This window comes from Cervus canadensis, chromosome 19 (genome assembly GCF_019320065.1).
Source record: "Cervus canadensis isolate Bull #8, Minnesota chromosome 19, ASM1932006v1, whole genome shotgun sequence".
Classification (NCBI taxonomy): domain Eukaryota; kingdom Metazoa; phylum Chordata; class Mammalia; order Artiodactyla; family Cervidae; genus Cervus; species Cervus canadensis.
The window spans coordinates 47635279-47658672 of record NC_057404.1 but is presented as its reverse complement, the minus strand read 5'-3'; the positions used below and the strand labels follow the sequence as shown (position 1 = coordinate 47658672).

The window sequence follows — 23394 nt, the reverse complement described above, 5'->3', positions numbered from 1 at the left end:
TTCTGAATACAATAATTTCACTCAATTGTCTCAACCAGCTTATGAGGGAGATACTGATATTCCATGTCTTCACTGCAGTAGGAACAAAGTGATTTCAGAAATATTTTATGCCTACAATAAAAAGAACAGTAAATGGCATGGGGTGAGTAAAATCCTTTGATTTCATATTCTGTGTGCTTTTTTGAACCACAGCACATGTAGGAAGTTAGATTTTATTTTTCTCTCTCATATAAAAAAGTGATATTTATAGAAGCATGAATGCTAAGTTGCTTCAGTCATGTCTGACTTTTGGGGACCCTATGGACCGTAGCCCGCCAGGCTCCTCTGGCCGTGGGATTCTCCAGGCAGGAATACTGGAGTGCGTGCCTGACCTCCTCCAGGGGATCTTCCTGACCCAGAGATTGAACCTTGTCTCTGGGATCTCCAGCATTGGCAGCCAGTTATTTACCACTAGCGCCTCCTGTGGTGTTGGTTTAGTCACTAAGTCGTGTCGGACTCTTGCGAGTGCATGGACTGTAGCCTGCCAAGCTCCTCTGTTCATGGGATTTTCCAGACAAGAATACTAAAGTGGGTTGCTATTCCCTTCTCCAGGGGATCTTCCCGACCCAGGGATCGAACCCAGGTCTCCTGCATTGCAGGCAGGTTCTTTACCGACTGAGCGCCACCTGGGAAATCCCATTTATATAAATCGGATCTCTTAGGCTAATATATTGAAAGTCGTGTCTTAACACATTTCCCCCCGTCTGCTATTGGTTACTTTTTAAATGACGAGACCACGAGAAGTTGGAAAAGATGAGGCCACGTTTTCTTCCAATGTCAGGAGTTACTCGTTGAAGCAAATTTACACAATAACCAGCCACCCGAAGAGGAGCTCAATTAAATGCAGCAAACATGCTCAGTAAAAGTCATAATCTACAGAGCCCAAAATCGGGTCTCCGAATTTCTGCATGATTCCTTTCCAGAATTAACACTACATATGAAAGTCAGACTTGGAAATTCTGGAGTTGCCTCCAGCTTACTTAGTCCCGGATCCGCTATACAAAGAGCGTTTTAAAGTCCTCCTAACAAGTCACCGGCACTGGGAAAAGGGGAAAACGCGGCAGCGCACACCTTGGAGACGCGCGAGGAGCAGAGACTGGGGGCGGAGCTCGAGCGATCCGGGGCTCGCAGCCGGCGGTCTGTAGTTGCCTGCAGCCTCCCACCCCGGGACTGCGGCTTGTCTTCGGAGTCGCTGCTGACATCTCCCGAAGGCCGGCTTCGGCTCCCCAGGCGCCAGGCGGGCGAGACCGCGTCCTTCGCCGTGCCCGGGCGCTCCGGCCGCGGCGAGCTCCGAGCGAAGCCAAGGGCACCCCCCGACCCCCCGAGCCCGCCTCCACCGCGGGAAGGCTGGGAGCCGGGGGCGGCGGGGGCGGAGGAAGGGGCGGGGGCAGCGGCCCGGCTTCAGGAAGCGGAGGCCGCCCGGGCGTCGGTGCCACGCTCTCCGCTGCGATGAGCTCCGAGCCTGCGCTCCGCCCGGCTCGCGGTGCGGGTAGGTGGCGGGTGCCGAGCGGGGCGCGCGGGCGCGAGTGGGGACGCGGGTTGCCCCGGCTTTGCTCGGAGGCCGGGAGAAGTTGAGGGTCTTGGAGGGAAGCGCTCAGGTCGGGTGGGCGCCGCGGAGCTTCTGGGCTCAGAAAAACAACTCCGGGACCTCGCCGCCGCCTCCTTGCGGTCTCTGGTGGCGGCGCTGGGCGCTGGGGAGTGCCCCGGCCGCTTTTGTCCTCCGGGCACTGATCTCTTCCTAGCTGTCGTGGCAATTTGAACTTTAACCGCGCCTGGTCGTAAGAAAAGTTAACTTTTGGGTCTTGTTGGGCCTTATTTTTTTCCCTTCTACGTAAAAATAAGTGTTTGCCTGTAGTAACAGTGGAGCGTGAGCAGCCCGCGGGGGCGGCCGGGCAGAGAGAAGCCCCGGGCTTGCCAGCACGGAAACTGGAGATGAAAGTCAGGCCTTGGTAGCTGCACAGCCCCCCATGGTTCTCCTGCATCTGGGAAACCTGCAATTATTTGTGAGTTTAACGTTAGGCCACGGTAACTTTTCTCTGGGGGGTTCCCTGGTGGCTCAGACGGTAAAGAATCCGCCTGCTAAAGCAGGAGACCTGAGTCGGCTCCCTGGGTCGGGCAGATCCCCTGGAGGAGGGCATGGCGACCCACCCCAGTATTCTCACCTGGAGAATCCCACGGACAGAGGAGCCTGGCCGGCTAAGGTCCATGGGGTCTCAAAAAGTCGGACACAGCGACTAAAACAACAGACAACTTTTCTCTACAAAATAATCAGCTTCTAAACACATGCTTTAGGATGTTCTTCCCTGTCACTTATAATTACATTACTGATAAGGTTTAGAAACTCTGAGCCTGGCCATAGTTTTAAAAAGGGCGGGGCGGGGGGGAGGAAGGTGGAGAGTGGTTTGACTCGCCGGTGGTCAATCCACAGAGTGCCTTTATTCCAGAGCTTTTTGTTCTTTGCTACATAAAACAAGCCTCGTCACAGAGGCACGTTGTAAAAGTCACCACGGTTGTTCAGGAAGTGGGGTTACCCTGATGAGGTCCTGCAACCATTTCCCTCTTGGAACCCCGGGGGAGGGGTTCGGGAACAAGGGCTGGATGCTTGAGGCAGTGCTAGTCACTGCACATCCCCTGCGGTTCCTGTAATGGTTTCCTTGCTCTCCCGACTTGGCTCCCCTTTCTTTGTCCACATTGCTCCTTTTCCTATGTATTCCAGGCCTGACATGAGTCACTGAAGGTAGGATTATTAAACCAGTCCTTGATAAGGAATATAGGTAGATTGTCACAGATACTGCAGTGAATGAAGATGATGACATTAGATACTGAAGAAGTTTGGAGAAGTGAGCACTTGGTTTAGAAAGGTTTCTGGTCTCTCCCTGGTGGGAGTGGTTTTACCGTGTTAATAGGGAGTGCATGGACTTTGCAATCTGCAGGCAGAACCGGGCCTTTTGGTACCAACTCCAAGGCACCGACCTTAGATAAGCCCCTTGTACTTTCTCTGTCTCAAAGGGCCTGTGGAGCAGAGTGAGATAAAATTATCTCATGTGCCAAGTCATCAAGAAATGGTGACTGGAGGCCTTCTCAGGTTAAGGTGTGGAGGAAAAAGAATGATTGATTGGTTTTGTAAAATCTGGTTTGAGCAAAGAAATGGTTACATTATGATGGAGAGGAAAATTGCATAAATCAGAGACAAGGAGAAGGGAGGAGAGGTCAAGAGTCTCGTTGCCTCATTTCTGAGAATAATTGCAGATGAAAAGGAATTTATAAATCGTATATAGAGTATCTCCCTCACTAAGATTTATTTTCTCCATGTCAACAAAACCAGTTTATTTGTATTCATGCAGTATGCCATTCAGTCGCTAAGTTGTGTCCGACTCTTTGCTACCCCACGGACTGCAGCATCCCAGGCTTCCCTGTCCTTCACCGTCTCCTGGAGCCTGCTCAAACTCATGTCCATTGAGTCAGTGATGCCATCCAACCGTCTCACCCTCTGTCTTCTCCTTCTCCTCCTGCCCTCAGTCTTTCCCAGCATCAGGGTCTTTTCCAGTGAGCTGGCTCTTCACGTTATGCAGTATAATGATACTGTGCACCCTTCCTGAAAGCTGGTCTATTGGGCACATACAGTTTAAAATGACTGTGACAGAATCATAATGATCTCGGAGAGGCAGCAGTGAGCAGTGGCATGAAGTGAGATTGTAATTCCCTGCCCAGGAATTGAATCTGGGTAGCCTTGATGAAAACCAGGAATCCTAGCTTCCAGACCAGTAAGGGCTAGAGGCTCAAACCTGTTTTTCCCTGACTCTTGCCCCTAGTGAAAAATGCACTTTTCATGGAGGCAAAAACTAAATGCAGGTACAAAGTTTATTATTAGAGACACAGCACAACGACAAATGGGAGCGAACACAGAGAGACTGTTAAGATAGAAGCAAGCCTGAGATGCATACTGCAGACAAAGGGTGTGGGTGTGTCCTCTCTGATGAGGACACAGTAAAAAGACAGTAAAAAGTTCGTTCAGTCTCTCAGTTGTGTCCGACTTTGCGAGATGGTTAAGTCATTTATTAGGACAGTGCTGGTGGCTAAGACGGTAAAGAAGCTGCCTGCAATGAGGGCTTGATCCCTGGGTCGGGAAGATCCCTGGGTCGGGAAGATCCCCTGGACAAGGGCGTGGCAACCCACTCCAGTATTGTTGCCTGGAGAATCCCATGGACAGAGGAGCCTGGTGGGCTACAGTCCATGGGGTCGCAGAGTCGGTCACGACTGAGTGACTTACACTCCTGCTCTTTGTTCACCTTTGGCCCGTTGTCTTGTTTTGACACCCCTACCTGCCCCTACTCTCCACCCCTCAGTCAGTTTGTCTCAGGACCCTCCCCTGGGTATGCCTGCACCCCTCAGTCAAGATGGATTTCATCACAGAGGCATATGGTGGGGGGAGTAGCAAGACTTACTGTGGTCTGACATCCCTGCCTTTTTTGGCCCCTTGAAGCCTTTTGCACATATGTAGTGTCTCCTTTCGGAGAAGGCAATGGCACCCCACTCCAGTACTCTTGCCTGGAAAATCCCATGGACGGAGGAGCCTGGTAGGTTGGGGTCCATGGAGTTGCTAAGAGTCGGACACGACTGAGGGACTTCACTTTCACTTTCACGCATTGGAGAAGGAAATGGCAACCCACTCCAGTGTTCTTGCCTGGAGAATCCCAGGGACGGGGGAGCCTGGTGGGCTGCACAGAGTTGGCCACGACTGAAGCGACTTAGCAGCAGCAGTGTCTCCTTTGCCCTAAGAATGGGAAATGTATGACCTCTTGATCTTCTAACAGAGTTTGGCCACTCTGTTCCTGCCATAAGGTACCCAGTGGGTAACCCATAAGGTCTGGTTATCCACTGTATTCCTGCTGTTTTTATATCCAAGAGCAGATCTTGAAATGTAGACCAGACAGCAGTCTGGTCATAAATACCTAGCCCAAAGCCCATCTGTCTCTTGCCTCAGGATGTGTAAGCAGAGGGCTGGGAGTGTCTGGCCTGGAGCCTATCTTTTCCTCCCCCGCCCCTTGTCAAGGGGCCAGTTGTAAATGTCTGTTCTAGAGTCCAACTGTCTCCTGCCTCAATAATGTATGTTCTCTGAAGCTGGGTAAAATTGATCAGCTCCGAGGAAGTTTTGGAACTTCCGTTCTAATCTCTGTCTCCATAACTTTCTGTTCCGATTCAGCAAACTGCTAGAACAGACTGGCAGCTGGACCAGATCAGTGTTGATATTGTAGGATACAGGGCGCCTGTTTATAGCAGCGTGAAGGTTAGAGCCTGTGAGGTTCAGAATTAAGTTTTCAGAGCCCAGTTTCTTTCTATGTCTATTTGTTAACAGTGACAACAAAAAAAAACTTAAAAAAAAAAAAAAAAGCCTCATTAAGATGGTCCTGTTAACTTTGAAACTGAATGTTATTTTAAACTAGTTAATCTTGAACTACTTAATACTAGCTGTCTTCCCTAAATCTATAAGCTGACAGCAATATTTGAGATGACTCAAACACACAGTGTAAATTACATCAGCCCAGGAGAACTATGAGGCTCCTTCCTCAGACTATGAAAAGGAAACCTTAGGGATCCAATAGAGTGTACATCTCCTGTGCTTTCACTCTCAGGGACTTGAGTTAGTTCGGTGACCAGCCGGTTGGCAGGGACACTCCAGGCTGCCTTAGGCTCGCTACCAACAAGGTGCAAAAGCTGGGGGAGATGATCTGCTGGGTCTCAGCTCCTCTGGGGGTCTCAGAAGAGACTCAGTGCCCTCCAGCCTGTGCAGGTTCTTGGAGGGTGAAGGAAGTGATTGGCTTTCAGAGAAAGATTTTTTTTTTTTTAATTGAAGTGTAATTCCTTTACAATGTGTGTTAGTTTCTGCTGTTCAAAGATGTGAATCAGCTATATGTATACATGTAGACCCTCCCTCATGGGCCTCCTTCCCACCGCCCACCTGCTCTATGCCATCCATCTAGGTCATTCATTACACAGCAATGAGCTGAGTTCTCCTTGCTATAATGGCAGGTTCCCACCACACTATCTATTTTACATATCATAGTGTATATATGTCAATCATAATTTTCCAGTTCATCCTATCCTTGCCTTCTCCCACTGTGTCCACCTGTCCATTCTCTACAGCTGCCTCTCTTTTCCTCTCCTGGAACTAGGTTCATTTGCCATTTTTCTCGATTTCCACATACCTGCCTTAATATACGATATTTGTTTTACTCTTTCTGATTTACTTGACTCTGTAGGAAAGACTATGGGTCCATCCAGATCTCTACAGATGACCTAATTTTGTTCCTTTTTATGTCTGAGTAATACTCCATTTGTGTATTTGTGCCACATCATCTTTGTCCATTCATCTGTTGGTGGACACTTCGGTTGCTTCCATGCCCTGTCTTTTGTAAATAGCCCTGCTGTGAACATTGGGGTACATGTGTCTTTTTCAGTTCTGGTTTCCTCAGGGTATATGCCCAGTAGTGCTGGGAGAGTCCTGGGTCATGTGGTAGTTTTATTCCTACTATTTTAAAGGAATCTCCATACCGTTCTCCATGATGGCCACAGCAATTTACATTCCCAACAGTGCAAGAGGGTTCCCTTTTCTTTTTCTTTTTTTTGAGGGTTCCCTTTTCTCCACATCCTCTCCAGCATTTATTGTTTGTAGATTTTTTGATGATGTCCATTCTGACTGGTATGTGGTGATACCTCATTGTAGTTTTAATTTGCCTTTCTATAATAATTAGCAATGTTGAGCATCTTGTCATGGGTTTGTTGGCCATCTGTATGTCTTCTTTGGAGAAATGTCTATTTAGGTCTTCCTCCCATTTTTTGATTGGGTTGTTTATATTTTTTAACATTTTCTTATTTGTTTGGTTGGGCTGGGTCTTAGTTGCAGCACACAGGATCTCGATCTTTGTTGCAGCATGTAGGATCTTTAGTTGTGCAATCGAACTCTTAGTTGTGGCTTGTGGGATCTAGTTCCCTGACCAGGGATTGTACCCTGGCCTCCTGCATTGGGAGCTTGGAGTCTTAGCCACTGGACTACCGGCAAAGTCCCTGTTTTTTGTTTTTTATATTGAGCTGCATGAATTGTTTGTATATTTTGGAGATGAAGCCTTTATCTGTTGCTTCGTTTGCAATTATTTTCTCCCATTCTGAGAGTTGTCTCTTCATCTTGTTTATGGTTTCCTTTGCTGTGCAAAAGCTTTCGAGTTTAATTAGGTCCCATTTGTTTATTTTTTTTTCCCTTCTCCAGGGGAATCTTCCCAACCCAGGGATTGAATTTGGGTCTCCTGCATTGCAGGCAGATTCTTTACTGTCTAAGCCACCAACTTCCAAGGCCATGCTAAATAATAATAGTGAGAGTGAACATCCTTGTCTCATTACTGATCTTAGAGGAAATGCTTTCAGTTTTTCACCATTAAGAATGATGTTTGCTGTGGGACTGTTGTATATGGCCATTATTATATTGAGGTAGATCCCCTCTATGCCCACTTTCTGGAGAGTTTTTATCATACATGGCTGTTAAATTTTGTCAAAAACTTTTTATGCATCTATTGAGATGATCATATGGTTTTTATTTAATTTAATACAGTGTATCACATTGATTTGACTATATTGAAGAATCCTTACACCCCTGGGATAAATCCCACTTGATCACGGTGTATGAGTCTTTTAATGTGTTGCTGCATTCTGTTTGCGAGGATTTTGTTGAGGATTTTGTGTCTTTGTTCATCAGTGGTATTGTTCTGTAATTTTTTTTGGTAATTTATTTGTCTGGTTTTGGTGTCAGGGTCATGGTGGCCTTGTAGAATGAGTTTGGGAGTGCTCCTTCCTCTACAATTTTTGGGAAAAGTTTGAGAAAGACAGGTGTTATCTCTTCTCTAAATGTTTGACAGAATTTGCCTGTGAAGCCATCTGGTCCTGGCCTTTTGTTTGTTGAAAGATTTTTTAATTACAATTTCAATGTCCTTATTTGTGATTGGTCTGTTTATATTTTCTAATTCTTCTCAGTCCAGTCTTGAAAAGTTGTACCTTTCCAAGAATTTGTCCATTTCTTCCAGGTCGTCTATTTTATTATCATATAGTTGCTTATAATAGTCTCTTATGATGCTTTGTATTTCTGCAGTATTAGTTGTTCATTTCTCCTTTTTCATTTCTGAATTTGTTGATTTGAATCCTCTCCCTTTTTTTCTTAATGATTCTGGCTAAAGACGTAGCAATTTTATCTTCTCAAAGAACCAACTTTTAGTTTTATTGATTTTTGCTATTGTTTTCTTCATTTCTATTTCATTTATTTCTGCTCTCATCTTTATGATTCATTCCTTCTACTAAACTTTGGTGTTTTTGTTGTTGTTATTGATGTTCTTTCTCTAGTTGCTTTAAGTGTGAGGTCAGTTTGAGATTTTTCTTGTTTCTTGAGGTGAGATTGAATTTTAGATATAGATTTAATGTGTTTAGTTTGAGTGATTCTATTTCTTTATTATGTAATTGTTTTAATGATAAGGAGGTAAGGGTATTAAAAGGAGGTAAGAAAAAAAAAAGGTAGATCATGGAATGCTTTTGAAAATGGAAGGAGAGGAAATGCTGCACATTGCTTAGTAGAACAGTGTGGGGAGCAGGAAGGAACCCCACTAGACAATGTGTGGAATAAGAGGTCTTCTGGGAGGGCAATCTGTTGGCTAGGAGGAATCCCAGTTAGAACAGTGTGTGGCTAGGAAGTAGCCCCAGCAGAGCACTGTGTGGCGTGGGCAGTGTCCCAGGGGAGCAGTGTGTGGATGAGAAAGTATCCTACTGTATCGCTGGGTTGTAGGAAGTATGCTGGGTGGAGGAGTTCATGGGCTCGGAGGGATTTGGGGTAGCTCAGTATGCAGAGTGGGAAGTCAGCCTTGAAGAGTTGTGTGTTCAGAAGGGCGGCATCCCTGAGCAGAGGGGAGTCTTGGTAGGAAATGTCCCCGTGGAGCAGTGTGGAGCAGGAAATTCTCCCTGGTACAGCAGTGTGTGGGGCAGGATGTATTCTGGGTGTGGCGGTGTGTGGTGTGGGAAGAGGAGGACGTATGTTCAGTGGAAGTGTCTGGGGAAGGGAGTGTCCTCGGTGAGTGCAGTAGGGGAGGGTCCCTTGTATAGCACTGTTTAGGAGGACATCTCCAGGTAAAGAGGCCTGAGGAACAGTGAAGGAACGACCCTGGCTGGAGCACCGTGGTGGTAAGAAGCACGTCACATAGAGCTGTGGTGTGGAGTAGGTGACCATGGAGAACACTGGGGCAGGAAGGTCCCAGGCGCGGAGCAGAGCGTGGAGCAGGAGACACCGCTTGCAGAGCGGTGTGTGGAGCAGGACGTGTCTGGCAGCGTGTGGCATAAGGAGGGAGGTGTCTCCTCGGGGGAGCACTGCGTGGAGGAGGAAGTCACTGGTGCAGAGTGTGCAGAGAGGGAAATATCCGTCCACAGAGCAGGGTGTGGAGCGGGGAGAACTCCGGGCAGAGTCTCTGTAGAGGAACAAGAGGTTGTATCCAGACCGCAGCAGCGTGACGGGAAGTAACCTGGCGAAGTAGTGTGTGGAGTAGGGTGTGTCCCGGATGCAGCAGGGCAGAGGTGGAACGGGAGACCTTGGTGGGGCAGTGTGTGGAGGACGAGGTCCCCAGGGAAGACCGTGTGTGGATGCAGAGTTCCCGAAGGAGAGCAGGGTGTGGCGCTGGCTGCATTCCCTCCCGCAGTGTGTGAGCTGGGAAGCGGCCCAGCACATCATCGCCTGGACTAGGAGGTATTCCGGGTACAGCAGATTGTAAGTGTCCCGGGGGGAACAGCGTGTGGTGTCGGAAGTAATCCTGGTAGAACAGGCTGTGTCGGAGGAGGTGTCCTGGGCCCAGCAGAGGGTGGAACCGGAAGTGCCCCCCAGAGCTGTGTGTTCACTGGGGCAGCCTCCCAAGTGGAGTGTGTCTGATCAGGAAGCGTCGGCTGTTCAGCCGTGTGTGGGGTAGGGAGCATCCTGGCAGGAGAGCAGTGTGTGGAGGAGGAGGTTTCACAGTAGACCAGCGTGTGACGTAGGAAGTATTCTGGATAGGAGTTCTGGAGGAGGAGGTGTCCCTGCAGAGAGCTGTGTGCGGTCGGAAGTCTCCCCAGCATCAAGCGCAGGGGTGGGAAGAGTTCTAGTAGAAACGCGTGTGGAATGACTCTGATAGTGTGTCCAGCAGGAAGTATTAATAGTCCCCAGGGTCGGTGTGTGGAGTAGAAGTCTCCTGGTGGGACAGGGTACGAGGTGCCACGTACCCTTTGTAGAGCAGTGTGTGGGGTGGGCAGGGCCCCTTCTAAAACATGGTGTGGAGTAGGTCGTGTCTCAGTAGGGCATTGTGTGAAATAGGAGATCCCCCAGTAAGCAGCTTCGTGGTAGGGGTGTCCCCGGATAGAGGAGAGCTTGGTAGGAAGGGTCCCCAGTACAACACGGTGTGGAATACGCAGGATCCGCCTCAGGGCAGGATGAGGGTAGCGTGGAAGCCTCGGGAGTGGGGAGGATGCATTAGAGAGGCTGCTTCTGACTCCTAATCTTTGGTGTGAGTAAAAATCACCTTGTCACATCTCCCACGATTCTGATTCTATAAATCTGGGTTACGTACCAGGAATCTGCATTTTATCACCCAGGCCAGGGATTGATGCAGAAGGTTAAGGAAAACTGATTGGGGCCTATTGGAACAAGGGTGGTGCCTCTCTGGGGTCTTGGCTGGTTTGAATGCTGGATGCAGTCCAGGAGGAGCAGGCTGAGAGTGACTGGTAAAGGGCCCTGGAGTTGAATTCTCCCTCTCCTCATCCTCTCTCCCTAGGTGGACTTTTGTCAGTGAGGAGACATGAGGTTAGAACCATCAGGCGTGAGGGAGAGACTCCAAGGAGTGAGGGGAACTCCACCCTCTTGGCAGGGAGATGATGGGTAGGAGTTTACCCCTAGGGTCTGTCCTCCTTCCTTCTAAGACCTCAACTGAAAGGGGCATCTTGCTCCATTATTAGTATTTGTGTAGTCTTCACTTTCTGTCCCCTCTCAAGCTGTTTATCAGGTAAAAGCAGACTCATGAGCATATGGACTCTTCTGATAGAAGATGTCAGACTCACTGGTGCTGTCCAGTAGAGAAGCCACTGGCCACACATGTTATATAAATTTAATTTAGTTGAAGTTAATTAAAATTTGAGTTCCTCAGTTGCACTAGCCAAAGTTCAAGGGCTCAAAAGCACATGTGGCCAGTGGCTGCCCCCAGAGACAGCTGGGGTAGGGAATTCTGTCGCTGCAGAGGTTCTGATGCACAGCACTATTCTTGGGAGAAGGATTCAGTGAGAGGTTGTCTTGTGGGAGGGGAAGTCTGATCTTGGGTTGGGAGAGGAGGGTCCCCATTATAGGATCATAACAAGCATGCATGTGTCATGCAGGAGGTCAGAATCTGAGTCTTTGCCCTTCCCTTCCTCCACCAAAACGTCTGCCGCTTCCAGGCAGTAGGGTAATCCAGTGTCAACCACGCTGTGTTCAGTTCTCTTGCTTGACTTCACTCCTTCTCTGTTTCAGAGAATATTTGCAAAAAACATTTTCTGCAAAATAAAGCAATTTCATATTTCATTTGAGCTTCACGATCACAGAGCTACGTTTGTTACTTTTGGCATAGTGTGCAACAAATAAATTTGAGTAGTGTTTTTCCATTTCTGTTTATGATCTTTTTTTATTTTGCATGTAAGAGTTGGAGGTGAGAAAACTGAGCTCTGCATTTACGGTTCGTTTATTTATTTTGGCTGCGCTGGGTCTTCCTTGAAGTGCGTGGGCTTTCTGTGGTTGCGGTGTGCGGGCTTCTCTAGTTGTGGCACGTACAGTTCATTTATTATTAACAGCACTTTCCCTTCCTTCTCCCTTACCCCTTCTCACATCCTTTGACTTTTAAACCGACCAAGACAGAAGGAGCTTAGCAGATAGGAATCAAGGCAGCTGGGAGTTCCTAATGTGTTTTATGACCATAAATCAAAAAGTATGTTAACAAGACCCTACTTTCTTTTAATAGGTGAAGAACAAAACATGACTGAAATAGATGCCTTCCCTAGGAGGTAATAATGTTCTGTTTACTCACAGAGGTCTTTTCCTTTAGTGGTCATCATCAGCCTACAGAAATCAAAGAAAGAAAGGGACATGGGCTCTGAAAAGCAGAGCGGAGAATGCCAGGTTTCAGCATCTGGAGGGTTGGCTTGTAGGTGTGCGGGTTGGTTGCTGCCCCTGTTTCTGAAGGGACTTGAGGCTCAAGATATGGAACAGTTGGGACGGCCTTGGCCTGGGCCAGACCACCGTCTTTGGTCCCTGGTCCCTGGAGCCCTGGGGAAAAGACACCCAAGCAGAGGAACTGGGGGGGTGGGAGTGGTGTGCTCAGGATGGCTGCCGTTTACCGGTTGGTACAGAGATGTTTCAGGGCTTCCCTGACCAGCGTGGCTGGGAGGCCTGCCCAGGGCACGGCGGTGGCCTGTCGGCCTGGTGCGGGAGGAAGCAGCAGACCTCTGTCTATTCTGCGCGTTGACCTTGGGCTTGGAGGAGCTTATTATTTAATATGATTTTTTAAACTTTTTCTAAACAGAGAAATGTTTGATCCGGCTGAAAAGTACAAAATGGACCACAAGAGGAGAGGAATTGCATTAATCTTCAATCATGAGAGGTTCTTCTGGCACTTAACCCTGCCAGAGAGGCGGGGCACCAGTGCCGACAGAGACAATCTTAGGCGCAGGTAGTATTGTTTTATTTAACATCCAGATGGTCAGATATTTAAGTGATAACTACTTGTCCGCACTGTAGAAATAACAGAGCAAGAGTATTTGAGGATGAACCTCACTTGGGCCCAGCCTTCCTTAAGAACTTGCCTGAATTTTCCCCTTAATCCTGTTCTATTAAATGTCAACAGTCTTTGCATTCTTACAAATATATCTGCATAGTAGACAGCAGTATATTCTAACTTAAATTAGTTATCATGAATAAATCCCTTCCTGCCATGGGTAATCGAGGAAAACCATCATTGTCGTATTTGATTTTTCTTTCTCCCTAAAGAAAAGTCAATTTATATGTCATAAAAATGTGTATAGATTCCTCAAATAATTAGGAGTATATGACAGTTTTGAATAGCTCATAAGCTAGTATCCAATTTAATCTCCAGGTTTTCAGATCTAGGATTTGAAGTAAAATGTTTTGATGATCTTAGAGCAGAAGAACTATTGCTCAAAATTCATGAGGGTAAGTAGTTTTCCTATTCATCTTCCTTTGATGGGACTGAGTAGTTTTTAATTATCCTTGTATGAAGACAGGTCCAAATAATTAACTGTTGTAAAAAAGGCTTGTCAATTAATTTAGCATGGGTTATAGGTTTTGCTGGTGCCTCTCTGATTATACATTACTCAGCAGATTTAGAGACCTTTGCAAAGTATTATGCCTACCAAGTTATAGTTTATATACCACTACAGTCTGTTACTCTGGAAATGAATGTAATGATCTTTTCATTTGGCAATTAAAAGCCTAAGATGCAAATACTACAGATGCTGGGCAGTCATTTTTTAACTGACTCCTTCCATACCCAAGTTTTTTACTGACTTCAAAATACTTCTGATTTACATACATTATATCTTAATTTATACATCACTATGCAGTAGGTTGGAGAAGGAAATGGCAACCCACTCCAGTATTCTTGCCTAGAGAATCCCGTGGACAGAGGAGCCTGGTGGGCTGCTATCCGTAGGGTCGCAGAGTTGGACATGGCTGAAGCGACTTAGCATGCATGCATGCATTGGAGAAGGAAATGACAACCCACTCCAGTGTTCTTGCCTGGAGCATCCCAAGGACAGAGGAGCCTGGTGGGCTGCCATCTGTGGGGTCGCACAGAGTCAGACATGACTGAAGCGACTTAGCAGCAGCAGCAGCATGCAGTAGGTAAATTAACAACCTAATGTGTATAATAATCACCACGTGTCATGGATTCTTAAGTAATTTGTCAATGGACTATTAAAACAATTACATCATTAAACTTTCTTCAGAACTTTTTTTTTTAATTGAGGTGTAACTGACATACAGAGGAGCCTGATGTGCTGCAGGCCATGGCGTTGCATTTGTGTACACTGGGGAACAATTGCCACCAGAAGTCTAGTTACCGTCACCATTCATAGTTATCAAATCTTTTCTAGTGACTTTTAAGTTTATTCTCTTAGCAACTTTCAAATATGCAGTACAGTACTGCTAACTGTCGTCATCATACTGTACATTAACATCCTCAGGACTCATTTATTTTGTAACTGCGAGTTTACACCATTTGACCCCTTCACCATTTTGCCTCACGATTCTCCTTCCCCTGCCCCGGCTGCCAGCAGTCTGTTCTCTGCACCTCTGAACTTGGTTCTGCTTGCTGGCTTGCTGGGTTTTTAGTTCCCACATACAGTGACGTGATCACGTCCTGCTCTGACTTGTGTCACTTAGCATAATGCCCTCGGGGTTCATCCGTGTTGTTGCAAATTGCAAATTTTCCTTTTTTTAATGACTGAATGCTAATCCACTGTATATGTGCAGACCACACTTTCTTTATCCATTCATCCATTAATGGACATTTGGGTTGTTTCTGTATCTTGGCTGTTGTAATAATGCTGCAGAGAATACGAGGGTTCATATATCTTTACAAGCTAGTGTTTTTGTTGTCTTTGGATAAATACCCAGAAGTGGAAATGTCGGCTATGGTAGTAGCTCTGTTTTTAATTTTTTGAGGACCCTTATACCAGGGCTCTTCTTTAATCTGTAAATAATTTCTGCTGCTGTAAATAATAACTGGCTGCTCACCAACTTTCCTACTTTGCTTGCTGCTCAGCCTCGTGTCTTAACACTCTGGGAAGCTCCAAGCGCTGCAGACGTAATAGTGATGGTGCAGCAACACTTAGGGAAGTGTTACGGGGCAGTTCCTGCGTCTTTCCAGTCTGCCCTAAGAAGGTCTCTGCTGATTCAAAGAAACTTTTTAGGGGTTCCCCATAATCATCCCTTTAGGTTTTCCATGTCATTATTCTGTTTTAAAAAAGCTAACAAAAACCTGTTCAAACTTTGAACTGTAATAATTTGGATGTTTAAAAGTCAGATACAGTACTGCTTAATTAAATAAGTGGTTTCATTAGACATTTTATAATAAATTTCCCCTCAATTATGTGAAACTTTATTCTAGTATTAGTAAATTAAAATTTTACATGTAGATAATAAGTACCTTATTTTCATTTCTAAATAACTTTTGGGGTCCTTTTTAGCATCAACTGCCAGCCACGTAGATGCAGATTGCTTTTTGTGTGTTTTCCTGAGTCACGGTGAAGGCAACCACATCTATGCATATGATGCCAAAATTGAAATTCAGACGTTAACAGGCTTGTTCAAAGGAGACAAGTGTCAGAGCCTGGTTGGAAAACCCAAGATATTTATCATTCAGGTAAGACTGATTGTGTTATAGTCTTAATTATAAAGGCCATGGTTCTGTACATGTGATTAGAATGAACTAAAGCTGATTTTGGAAGTTAACTTTCTCCAGTAATCAGAAAAGGCCCTTTTTGAATCCTAGCCAATCAGAGTTGCAGCTTGAGCTGTTTGTGGTAGTTCTTTCTTAACATAAAGATGCTCAGTATCTTTATTACTTGCAAATGACTCAAAATTACTTGGAAATGACTCCCTGGCCCAGCCCAATGTTAAGGTAGGGCGGGCCTCTGGAGAAAGGGTCTGCTGATGGACCGGGGTGGTGAGGGCACCACCTGCTCAGACCAGGTTTAGCTCTGGGGCTGGAGAACGTGCCAGCCGGTGAGGACAGTGTGGGCATGAAGACTTCTCGTCCCAGCTAGACTTCTGGTCCTTTCCCATTTCCCTTAAGCCAAGATGTGGCTAAGAATAAAAATATGTGGAGGGGCCTGAATAACATCCCCTTTGGTACCTCAGGAAGGATTTCTGGAAAAAAATGGGAATTCCTGATGTTGCCGGGCTGCACGAAGTACACGGCCACATCTCACACCCTGCCATTCCTTGAGAGAGGGAGTAGGGGGCTACTTAAAAAAAAAAAAGTCAAGGATGACTCCCTGGTTTCTTGTTGGACTGCGGCACTGGGGCGTCTGTGAGACATGTTGGAAATACAGGTCGAAACTTGAGACAGGAGGCCTAGGCTAGAGAAGTTAGTTGGGAGTAACGAGGGGATGGATGGTAACTGAGAGAGGCGGCCTGGGTTAGAGAATGGGCAGTAAAGAGCGGATAGATGGTACTGGGAGGCATGGGAGTAGGTGAGCTTCTCCGTGTCAAGGACACCCTGAAAAAGGCATGTAGAGAGGGAATTCCCTTGTGGTCCATTGACAGCACACCGTGACTGCCAGGGCTCCGGCTTCAGTCCCTGGTTGGGAATCTAAGACCCCACAAGCTGCATGGTACCACCAAAAACAAGCATAGAGCAGAAATGAGGGGTACCGGTGAGGAATGGGCAGAGGGAAGATGATGAGGAGGATGGCTCAGAAGAGTAGGAGAAAATCATAAGAATGATGGGTGATTGTTCATGGAAAAGGGGGAGTGGCCAGCACTGTCAGGAACTAAATCAAGGAAAATGTTTTGCCAAGTTATTTTATTTCTCTGTGCATCAGATTCTTCATCACAGGAGCACTGCCTCATAGGGTGATTGGGAGGATAAGATGACCTGGCCTAAGGTGAAAAACGCTTTGAACAGTGCCTGGGAAATGGCACAGCCTCAGCCAGTAAAGGCTTACCGCAGGTGATTTGACAAGCACTGGCATTGAGTTCCACATGCTCTACATTCCATTTAGGGAGACAGTAGAAAAGGTCTGACGATAAGCCTGATAATACAAAATAAGATTAAAATCTCCCTGTAAAAATAGGGTATCAGGAATCTTCTGTTTATCTGGTAACTCTGAAATCCATCAGAATGTTTCTTTTAAAGCTGATAATTCTTCAGCCATTTCAGAATTGATGGACACATTTATAATACTGTAGCAGTCTTGTTAGAGCACTGAACTTAAGTTTACGAGGGCTGCCAGAAGAGCGTACAGACGTACCTCGATTTATTGTGCTTTGCGTATTTTTACACTCTCGCTTTTTTAAAACAAACTGAAGGTTTGCGGCAACCCTGTGTTGATACCATTTTTCCAATAGCATTTGCTCACTTTGTGTCTCTGTCCCATTTGGGTAATTTTATATTTCACACTTTTTAAATATTGTCATGATCTGTGATTTTGACATTACAAGGACACCAGTCATAGTGGGTTAGGGCCCACCAATAGGCCTCATTTTACCCTAATTACCTCTTTAAAGACCATGTCACCATATACAGTTACATCTGAAATATTGGAGGTTATTTGTTTTATATTGAAGCCCTCAATATATAAATGGGGGTGGGACCTATTGACTGAAAGAAGACCAAATTCCCAGGGGGAAGGACCCTGCCAAAAAATAAATAAATGGAGCAGGGACAAAAGCCCGTAACAGTCATTGAATGTTATTTAGCCTTTGTATGAGTCAGAATTAGTGAGAATCTGAGCCCTCGCTTTAAAGAGGGAGCAGAAGGCAGGAGGCACACTGGTAATGGCTCTCAGGTCAGGTGGTGTCATTTTGACCCTTGCAGCTTGGCAGGGAAAACCCAATCTGGGAATATATTACCTGATTAAATAGATGCACTTAGGGACGTACTGTAGTTTTCTAAAAGAAGGGGTGTCTCTCGGTGCTGTGGTGTGCGTAATGCATAAGAAACTTTAAAACCACAGATATTTTCCCCTCTACAGTATACCTTGCAATCAACATAATTTGCTGTCTAGTTGAGGATGCCAGTTTTTTAAAACATCAACTATGAGAAAGCCTAAGTGGGAAAAAAAGCACTGTCAGCTTTGGCCTGCTGTAAACCCGAATGCATTGTTTCTGAAACGCCTGTAACGTGGATCCTGTTGATGTTGCTGCAAAGGCGTATGGAACATTCACTGTGAACGTGAAGCGCGGGGAAGAACAGGTGACTAAAGGAGGGGATTTTCCTCCTTGTCCCGTAGGCGTGTCGGGGCAGCCAGCACGACGTGCCGGTCATCCCTCTGGATGCCGTTGATCACGGGACACACAGGCTGGATGCCAACCTAACCCAGGTGGACGCGGCCTCGGTTTACACACTTCCAGCTGGAGCCGACTTCCTCATGTGCTACTCTGTGGCAGAAGGTGTGTGGGTGTTTAATACAAATGTATAATTGGCTTTCTTGGCTAAGTTTCTGTACGTTTCATCTTGCCTTGATTTTAGGTGAGGTCTTTTTAATGGGACTTGTGATCTGGTTGTGAAGCTCACAAGCTTAATGGACATCTTGGTCAGAGTGATATTTAAAACTATAAAGTACCTTATAGAAAAATCCTTCCTGAAAACTATTACATGTTAAATAAAGCTCTAAGGCTAATTATATTGAATAGCTTAGCAGCAGAATGTGTCAGTTAGTGATGTGATACTGCTTTTATGGTTAACACTCGTGGAAAATGTTGTTGAAAAAAAAATTTTTAAGTGTGGCACCTAAACCACTGGATGACCAGGGAAGTCCCTGAAAAATATTTTGATGACAGTTGTTCTCTAATGTAGTAAATAATCTTATGTTTTTCTTTTTCTAATCACCGGTCTCAAAAATCATTGCCTAGTTTACTACTAGCTTGGGAATTTTTAGGAGGTGGAGAAAATTACATAGCATCAACACCATTTTTATAGAACTGTGTGGAATTAATCTTTTTCTCCACATGAGAATAGTCAGCAGAGAAAAAATTTTAAACTGTATCATGGACACATCTTAGTCTTGCCCAATGATTTTTGAGAACTCGGACTTGAAAAGTGATTTTCTGTCACAGTAGGTAACCTGGAAACGTCAGTGGCTTCTCCTGTCTTTTTTAGGTTACTATTCTCATCGGGAAACTGTGAATGGTTCATGGTATATTCAAGATTTGTGTGAGATGCTGGGAAAATTCGGCTCCTCTTTGGAGTTCACAGAACTCCTCACCCTGGTGAACAGGAAGGTTTCTCAGCGCCGAGTAGACTTCTGCAGAGACCCAAGTGCGATCGGAAAGAAGCAGGTTCCCTGCTTTGCCTCAATGCTAACTAAAAAGCTGCACTTCTCTCCAAAATCTAAATGATAGGTGCTATTTTGTTTTATGTATTCAAAATAGATTTTCTCTTTTCATATAAAGGAGTATCACTTGGTTGAAGCAATTTAAATGGTTCAGTAATTTTAAATGTTTTAAGCTTTAATAACAAAATAGTTCATATTGGACATGGTGAAGGGGTTTTGATATATGGAGAAATGAAATTCTCAGGGAATTCCTATAGATAAAAATCCACAAGCATTTGTAATACTAGACTTTTGTACTAAATTGTAAGTTTACTCAATATCTGACTGATTTAACTTGTATTTTGTGACTTTTTTTTTTAAATAAAACTTTATAATGTTTTTAGGGGCTTTTGAAATCTAAGAACTTGTTTTCCTTTAATATTTGAAATTTTTAAATTAAGTTTTTCTAATTTACATTCTTGTATCATTTACTTGGTCATAAAAAAATTAATCTACTTATGAATTACCACTTTTTTGTATAAGACTAACTCTTTAAAAAAAGCCTTCAAGAACTATTATATGGCATTTTGAAGAAGAAATATAAGCAGTTAATTCTTAGTCAGTAGAGGTCACAAACTTGCAAAGTTTGATTCTGTCAGTATCTTGCATGGTAAGTTATTATACACTGTCTGGTAGTCCCACTCACAGACCATCATCATATTTATGGAATAATAGACGTTGCTTTTTTTTTTTTTTTGGCAGTGCTGTGTAGCATGTGGGATCTTAGTTCCCAGATGAGGGATTGAACCCATGCCCCCTGCAGTGGAAGTGAAGTCTTAACTACTGGACTGCCTGGGAAGTCCCAGATGTTATTTTTAAGATTCAGCTCTTACTAATATGATATGTAAAATTTGAGTAATATGCTTTGTTAATAATCTGCCAGAGGCTGCAGATGGTTAAAAGTCTGGGTTTTGATAACAAACTTGGGACCTGCTGGTTCAGCAGTAGTTTGTGCTGTTTCAGGTATAGTTCAAAACATGTGCCAACTATATGCCAAGGTCAGTGGGGCATTTAAACCTTTTCCTGTAGTCATGACAGGGGTTTCACTGTCAGTTGAACAGTTTACCTTTCCTTTAGCCCCTGACCCTCAGGTGCTGCTGTCTCCATGACTCCCCTTGCAAGGTGAATGACTACAGAAACTCTCCTCAGCTCATCCAGCGAGCACAGGTCCAGCCCTCTAGGCAAAGATTATATAGCTCTGGTTACCTAAGAGAAGTTAGCTGATGTTATTAAAAAGCTCAACCCCTGCCACCCACCATATGCATATACACACATTTTTTTTTCCTTCAGTGATCAGTCTGAGGGTTTATTTGAATAAAATCCTCTTGTTCAGATGCAGTGACACTGGTACCAATGTATCTGGACACCAAAATGTCATCAAATTTGAGCTGTGGAAACAATAGGGACACAGCTGAATTTTGTTTATAATAGTTGTCTCAGGATAACACAACCCTTTCGTAATAAAATTAACATGCAATTTCTTTGGAATCCTTTAGTTTTGGTTTCAGTCTGTTTAACTTGGAACTTGAGTAGAAAGATCATACTTGGTGTTAATAAATGATCTCTCTGATTAATAACGTTTTAATATAAATGACATCTCCCATTTGAGAAACTACAGTTTAAGTACTAAAAAAGGTCAGAATGTCCCGCCTCTGATCACTGAGCTCTCATCCCCGGTGCTGAAAAATCAGTTTCACCTGTCACAAAAAAGTACAGTGTGACCTACACGCAGCTCCTTCTCTCAAGAATTAAACTCTACTTTAAAAGTAAAGTCTACTTTACTTTGTAAGGTGGGATGACACTAGTCAAAGGGAGCTATCTTTACTAAGAATTCATTCATTTTTCACATGACAAATTTTCTGAAGCTCTAAAGACACAGAAGTATTCTTTGATAACTGTCTTTCACATCCTCTTTCAGAGAGGAGTAAAAGTTTTCTGTACAGAGCCAGAGAGGAACTGTGTTGGGCTTTGCAGCCCAGGCTGTCCGCTGCAGTCAAACCGGGATGCTATATTGTGAGAACAGCCACAGACAGTGCATCAGTGTTCATACTTGTGTTCCAGTAAAATTTTATTTACAAAAATGAGCATAGGTATTAGTTTGCCAACCTCTAGTCTACCCCTCTTCCCAGGTTTTCCTTTAGACTGTTTGAGAATTCAGAAGCCATCCTTTCTCTTTCCTGTTCCCAGCTTTCTCCTAGCTCTATACCTGAAAACTCCACCGACACCTGTCTCTCTCGGGTATGTCATAGGGGCCAGGCATTCTTCCTGGTGCCGGGGATGGAAGCATCTGTGAACTCAGTACAGCAAACGGCACTCCTGATAGGTAAGACCCACCTTGCCCAACTGGTTTCCCTTAACTTTCATTGTATTGATGGTGGTCTTGTCCCTTCCTGGGAACCGGGTTCCTGAAAGGCAGCACATGTCCTGCCTAAGTGCTTGTCATAAGTGCATGTTCTTAGCGTGTTAGTAAAACACTTAGCATACTGCCAATCCAGACTCCCCGGGTGTCAGAGATACCGATACAGACTAGCACCTGGATCACTGGATGTTGCTCTAATTAAGGTGTTTGAAGTTTGAATCTGATTTGACTGGAAGGTATACCCTTAAAACAGTATTCTTTTTTTTAAAGCAAATCTCAGTATCAGGGTATCATCAGTACCCTTTCTGTCCCATAGTCAATCACTGAAAAAGTGACATCCTAGGTAATGGATTAAGCACCGTTAGTTGTACATTTATAAAGATTTATGGTCTACTCTGAGTAGGTACACTAGCTATGTACACTTGGGCAAACTAACCACACTAAACCTTTAGCTTCCTTATTGGGATTAAAAACAGCAACCTCGTAGGATTACAGGATTACAAATAATTATATGTAAAGTGCCTAGAACAATACTTGACAACAAATGATAAATAGTAACTAGGTAAATATTAAGATGAAACATTTCAAAAGACATTTTATAATAATTTTAACTCTATCGAATGATAAAAACCTTCCAGCTACTGTGAATTAAAAAGAAATTAATGACCAGATGATTTTAAATGAAGCCTAAGAAAGGGAACCCCCGCACACTGGCCGTTCCGCGTCCGCACGGGAAGGAACACGGGACAGGCTGACAAAGCTGCTTCAGTGCTGAACTCTAACAGCAGCAGCTTCGATTTTGATGGATGCAGCCCAGATCCTTCCAGCAGTAAACCTCAACAAGCCGTGAAAATCCACAAATTGAAAATCTCAAATGAGAACATCAAAGAATAGCTGTGTTTTGCAAGCATTTTTTTAATTAACATGGGATTGAAACAGTCAAATGCAAATGAACTATGGGAATCAAAAAGTTCCAGTTGCAAAATAAACACATCATGGAAAAATTCACTGACATTAAAAATGTAAGATTACTTCTTCTCATCGAGTTCCTCTACTTGCATCCGCAAATAGAGAGAGCGGCGCACATGTCTCAGGGCTTCGGTAGCCTGTCCAAGGGAAGAGGAGGCACTGATCAGAGAGAACCACGAGCATATCAGATCACTGTTCCAAGGAATTTTATAACTTTAACATCTCCTGAGGGCAACACATAGATCTAAACTACAAGTGGCAACTGCCTACAATATTTCAATTTATGTGGATTCTTTGGTAAAAGATGAGTTTATAGTATATGGTTTATGCTATAGTTTATAGTATATATAGTATATAATTTATAGTATATATAAAATATGAGTTTATAGCACTTCCTTATAGTTCTTCTTATGTTTGTGTTCCCCTTTGCAGTGGTTTTTCTAGCTCATGAAAAACAATAGCAACAAAAAAAAAAACATTAATCTGACCTATTAGCTTCCCCTTTTTCTCAACTTTATTACCTTAAAAAAAAAATCTAAATCTTCAATGCCCAGTGCTGGAAACTAGTTAGGAGAACATTCTTTAGCCTTCTTGGATTAGATCATTTAAATGTAAGTACCCCAAAAAGTATCATTAGGTTTTTCCTAAGTAATGATTATATGGAATGTTAATGTATTTTTAAAGCCTCTTTATCTCCAATTTTTGGACTGTGAATTCCTGTTAAATCTTTCCTTTTTTTTAAATTTGAGGGATGGGTAGTTTAAAAGGTACAGGTAACAGAAGATGTGATGATCGCTGGCTATTAAATGATCATGTATTGAACAGCAGAAGACATTTTTACCAAAACTTTTCTTATAAAATTACTAAGAAAAATTTAAAAAGCTAATGGGTCTGCT

The 23394-nt window shown here is 44.3% G+C and overlaps 2 protein-coding genes across 3 annotated transcripts in view; one reads left to right on the top strand and one right to left on the bottom strand.

Annotated features, from left to right (window-relative positions):
• Window positions 1–1082: 1082 nt before the first annotated feature.
• On the top strand, window positions 1083–19583 carry CASP6 (caspase 6). 2 transcript variants are annotated; one of them, XM_043438259.1, is made up of 7 exons: window positions 1083–1528; window positions 12075–12117; window positions 12636–12782; window positions 13206–13282; window positions 15319–15494; window positions 18088–18247; window positions 18957–19583. In XM_043438259.1, the coding sequence occupies exons 1-7, from the start codon at window positions 1489–1491 to the stop codon at window positions 19193–19195; spliced, it is 882 nt and encodes a 293-aa protein (XP_043294194.1). In that variant the 5' UTR covers window positions 1083–1488; the 3' UTR covers window positions 19196–19583. The 2 variants fall into 2 exon arrangements, with proteins under 2 accessions (XP_043294194.1, XP_043294195.1); XM_043438260.1 differs by lacking the exon at window positions 12075–12117 and having other exon boundaries at window positions 1090–1528.
• A 2841-nt stretch (window positions 19584–22424) lies between these two features.
• The window catches only part of MCUB (mitochondrial calcium uniporter dominant negative subunit beta), a 95580-nt gene continuing 94610 nt past the window's right edge, over window positions 22425–23394 (bottom strand). Inside the window, exon 8 of the mRNA XM_043438258.1 lies at window positions 22425–22635. Within this exon, the coding sequence (XP_043294193.1) occupies window positions 22558–22635 (78 nt within the window). The 3' untranslated portion in view covers window positions 22425–22557. The remainder of the gene's footprint in view (window positions 22636–23394) is intronic.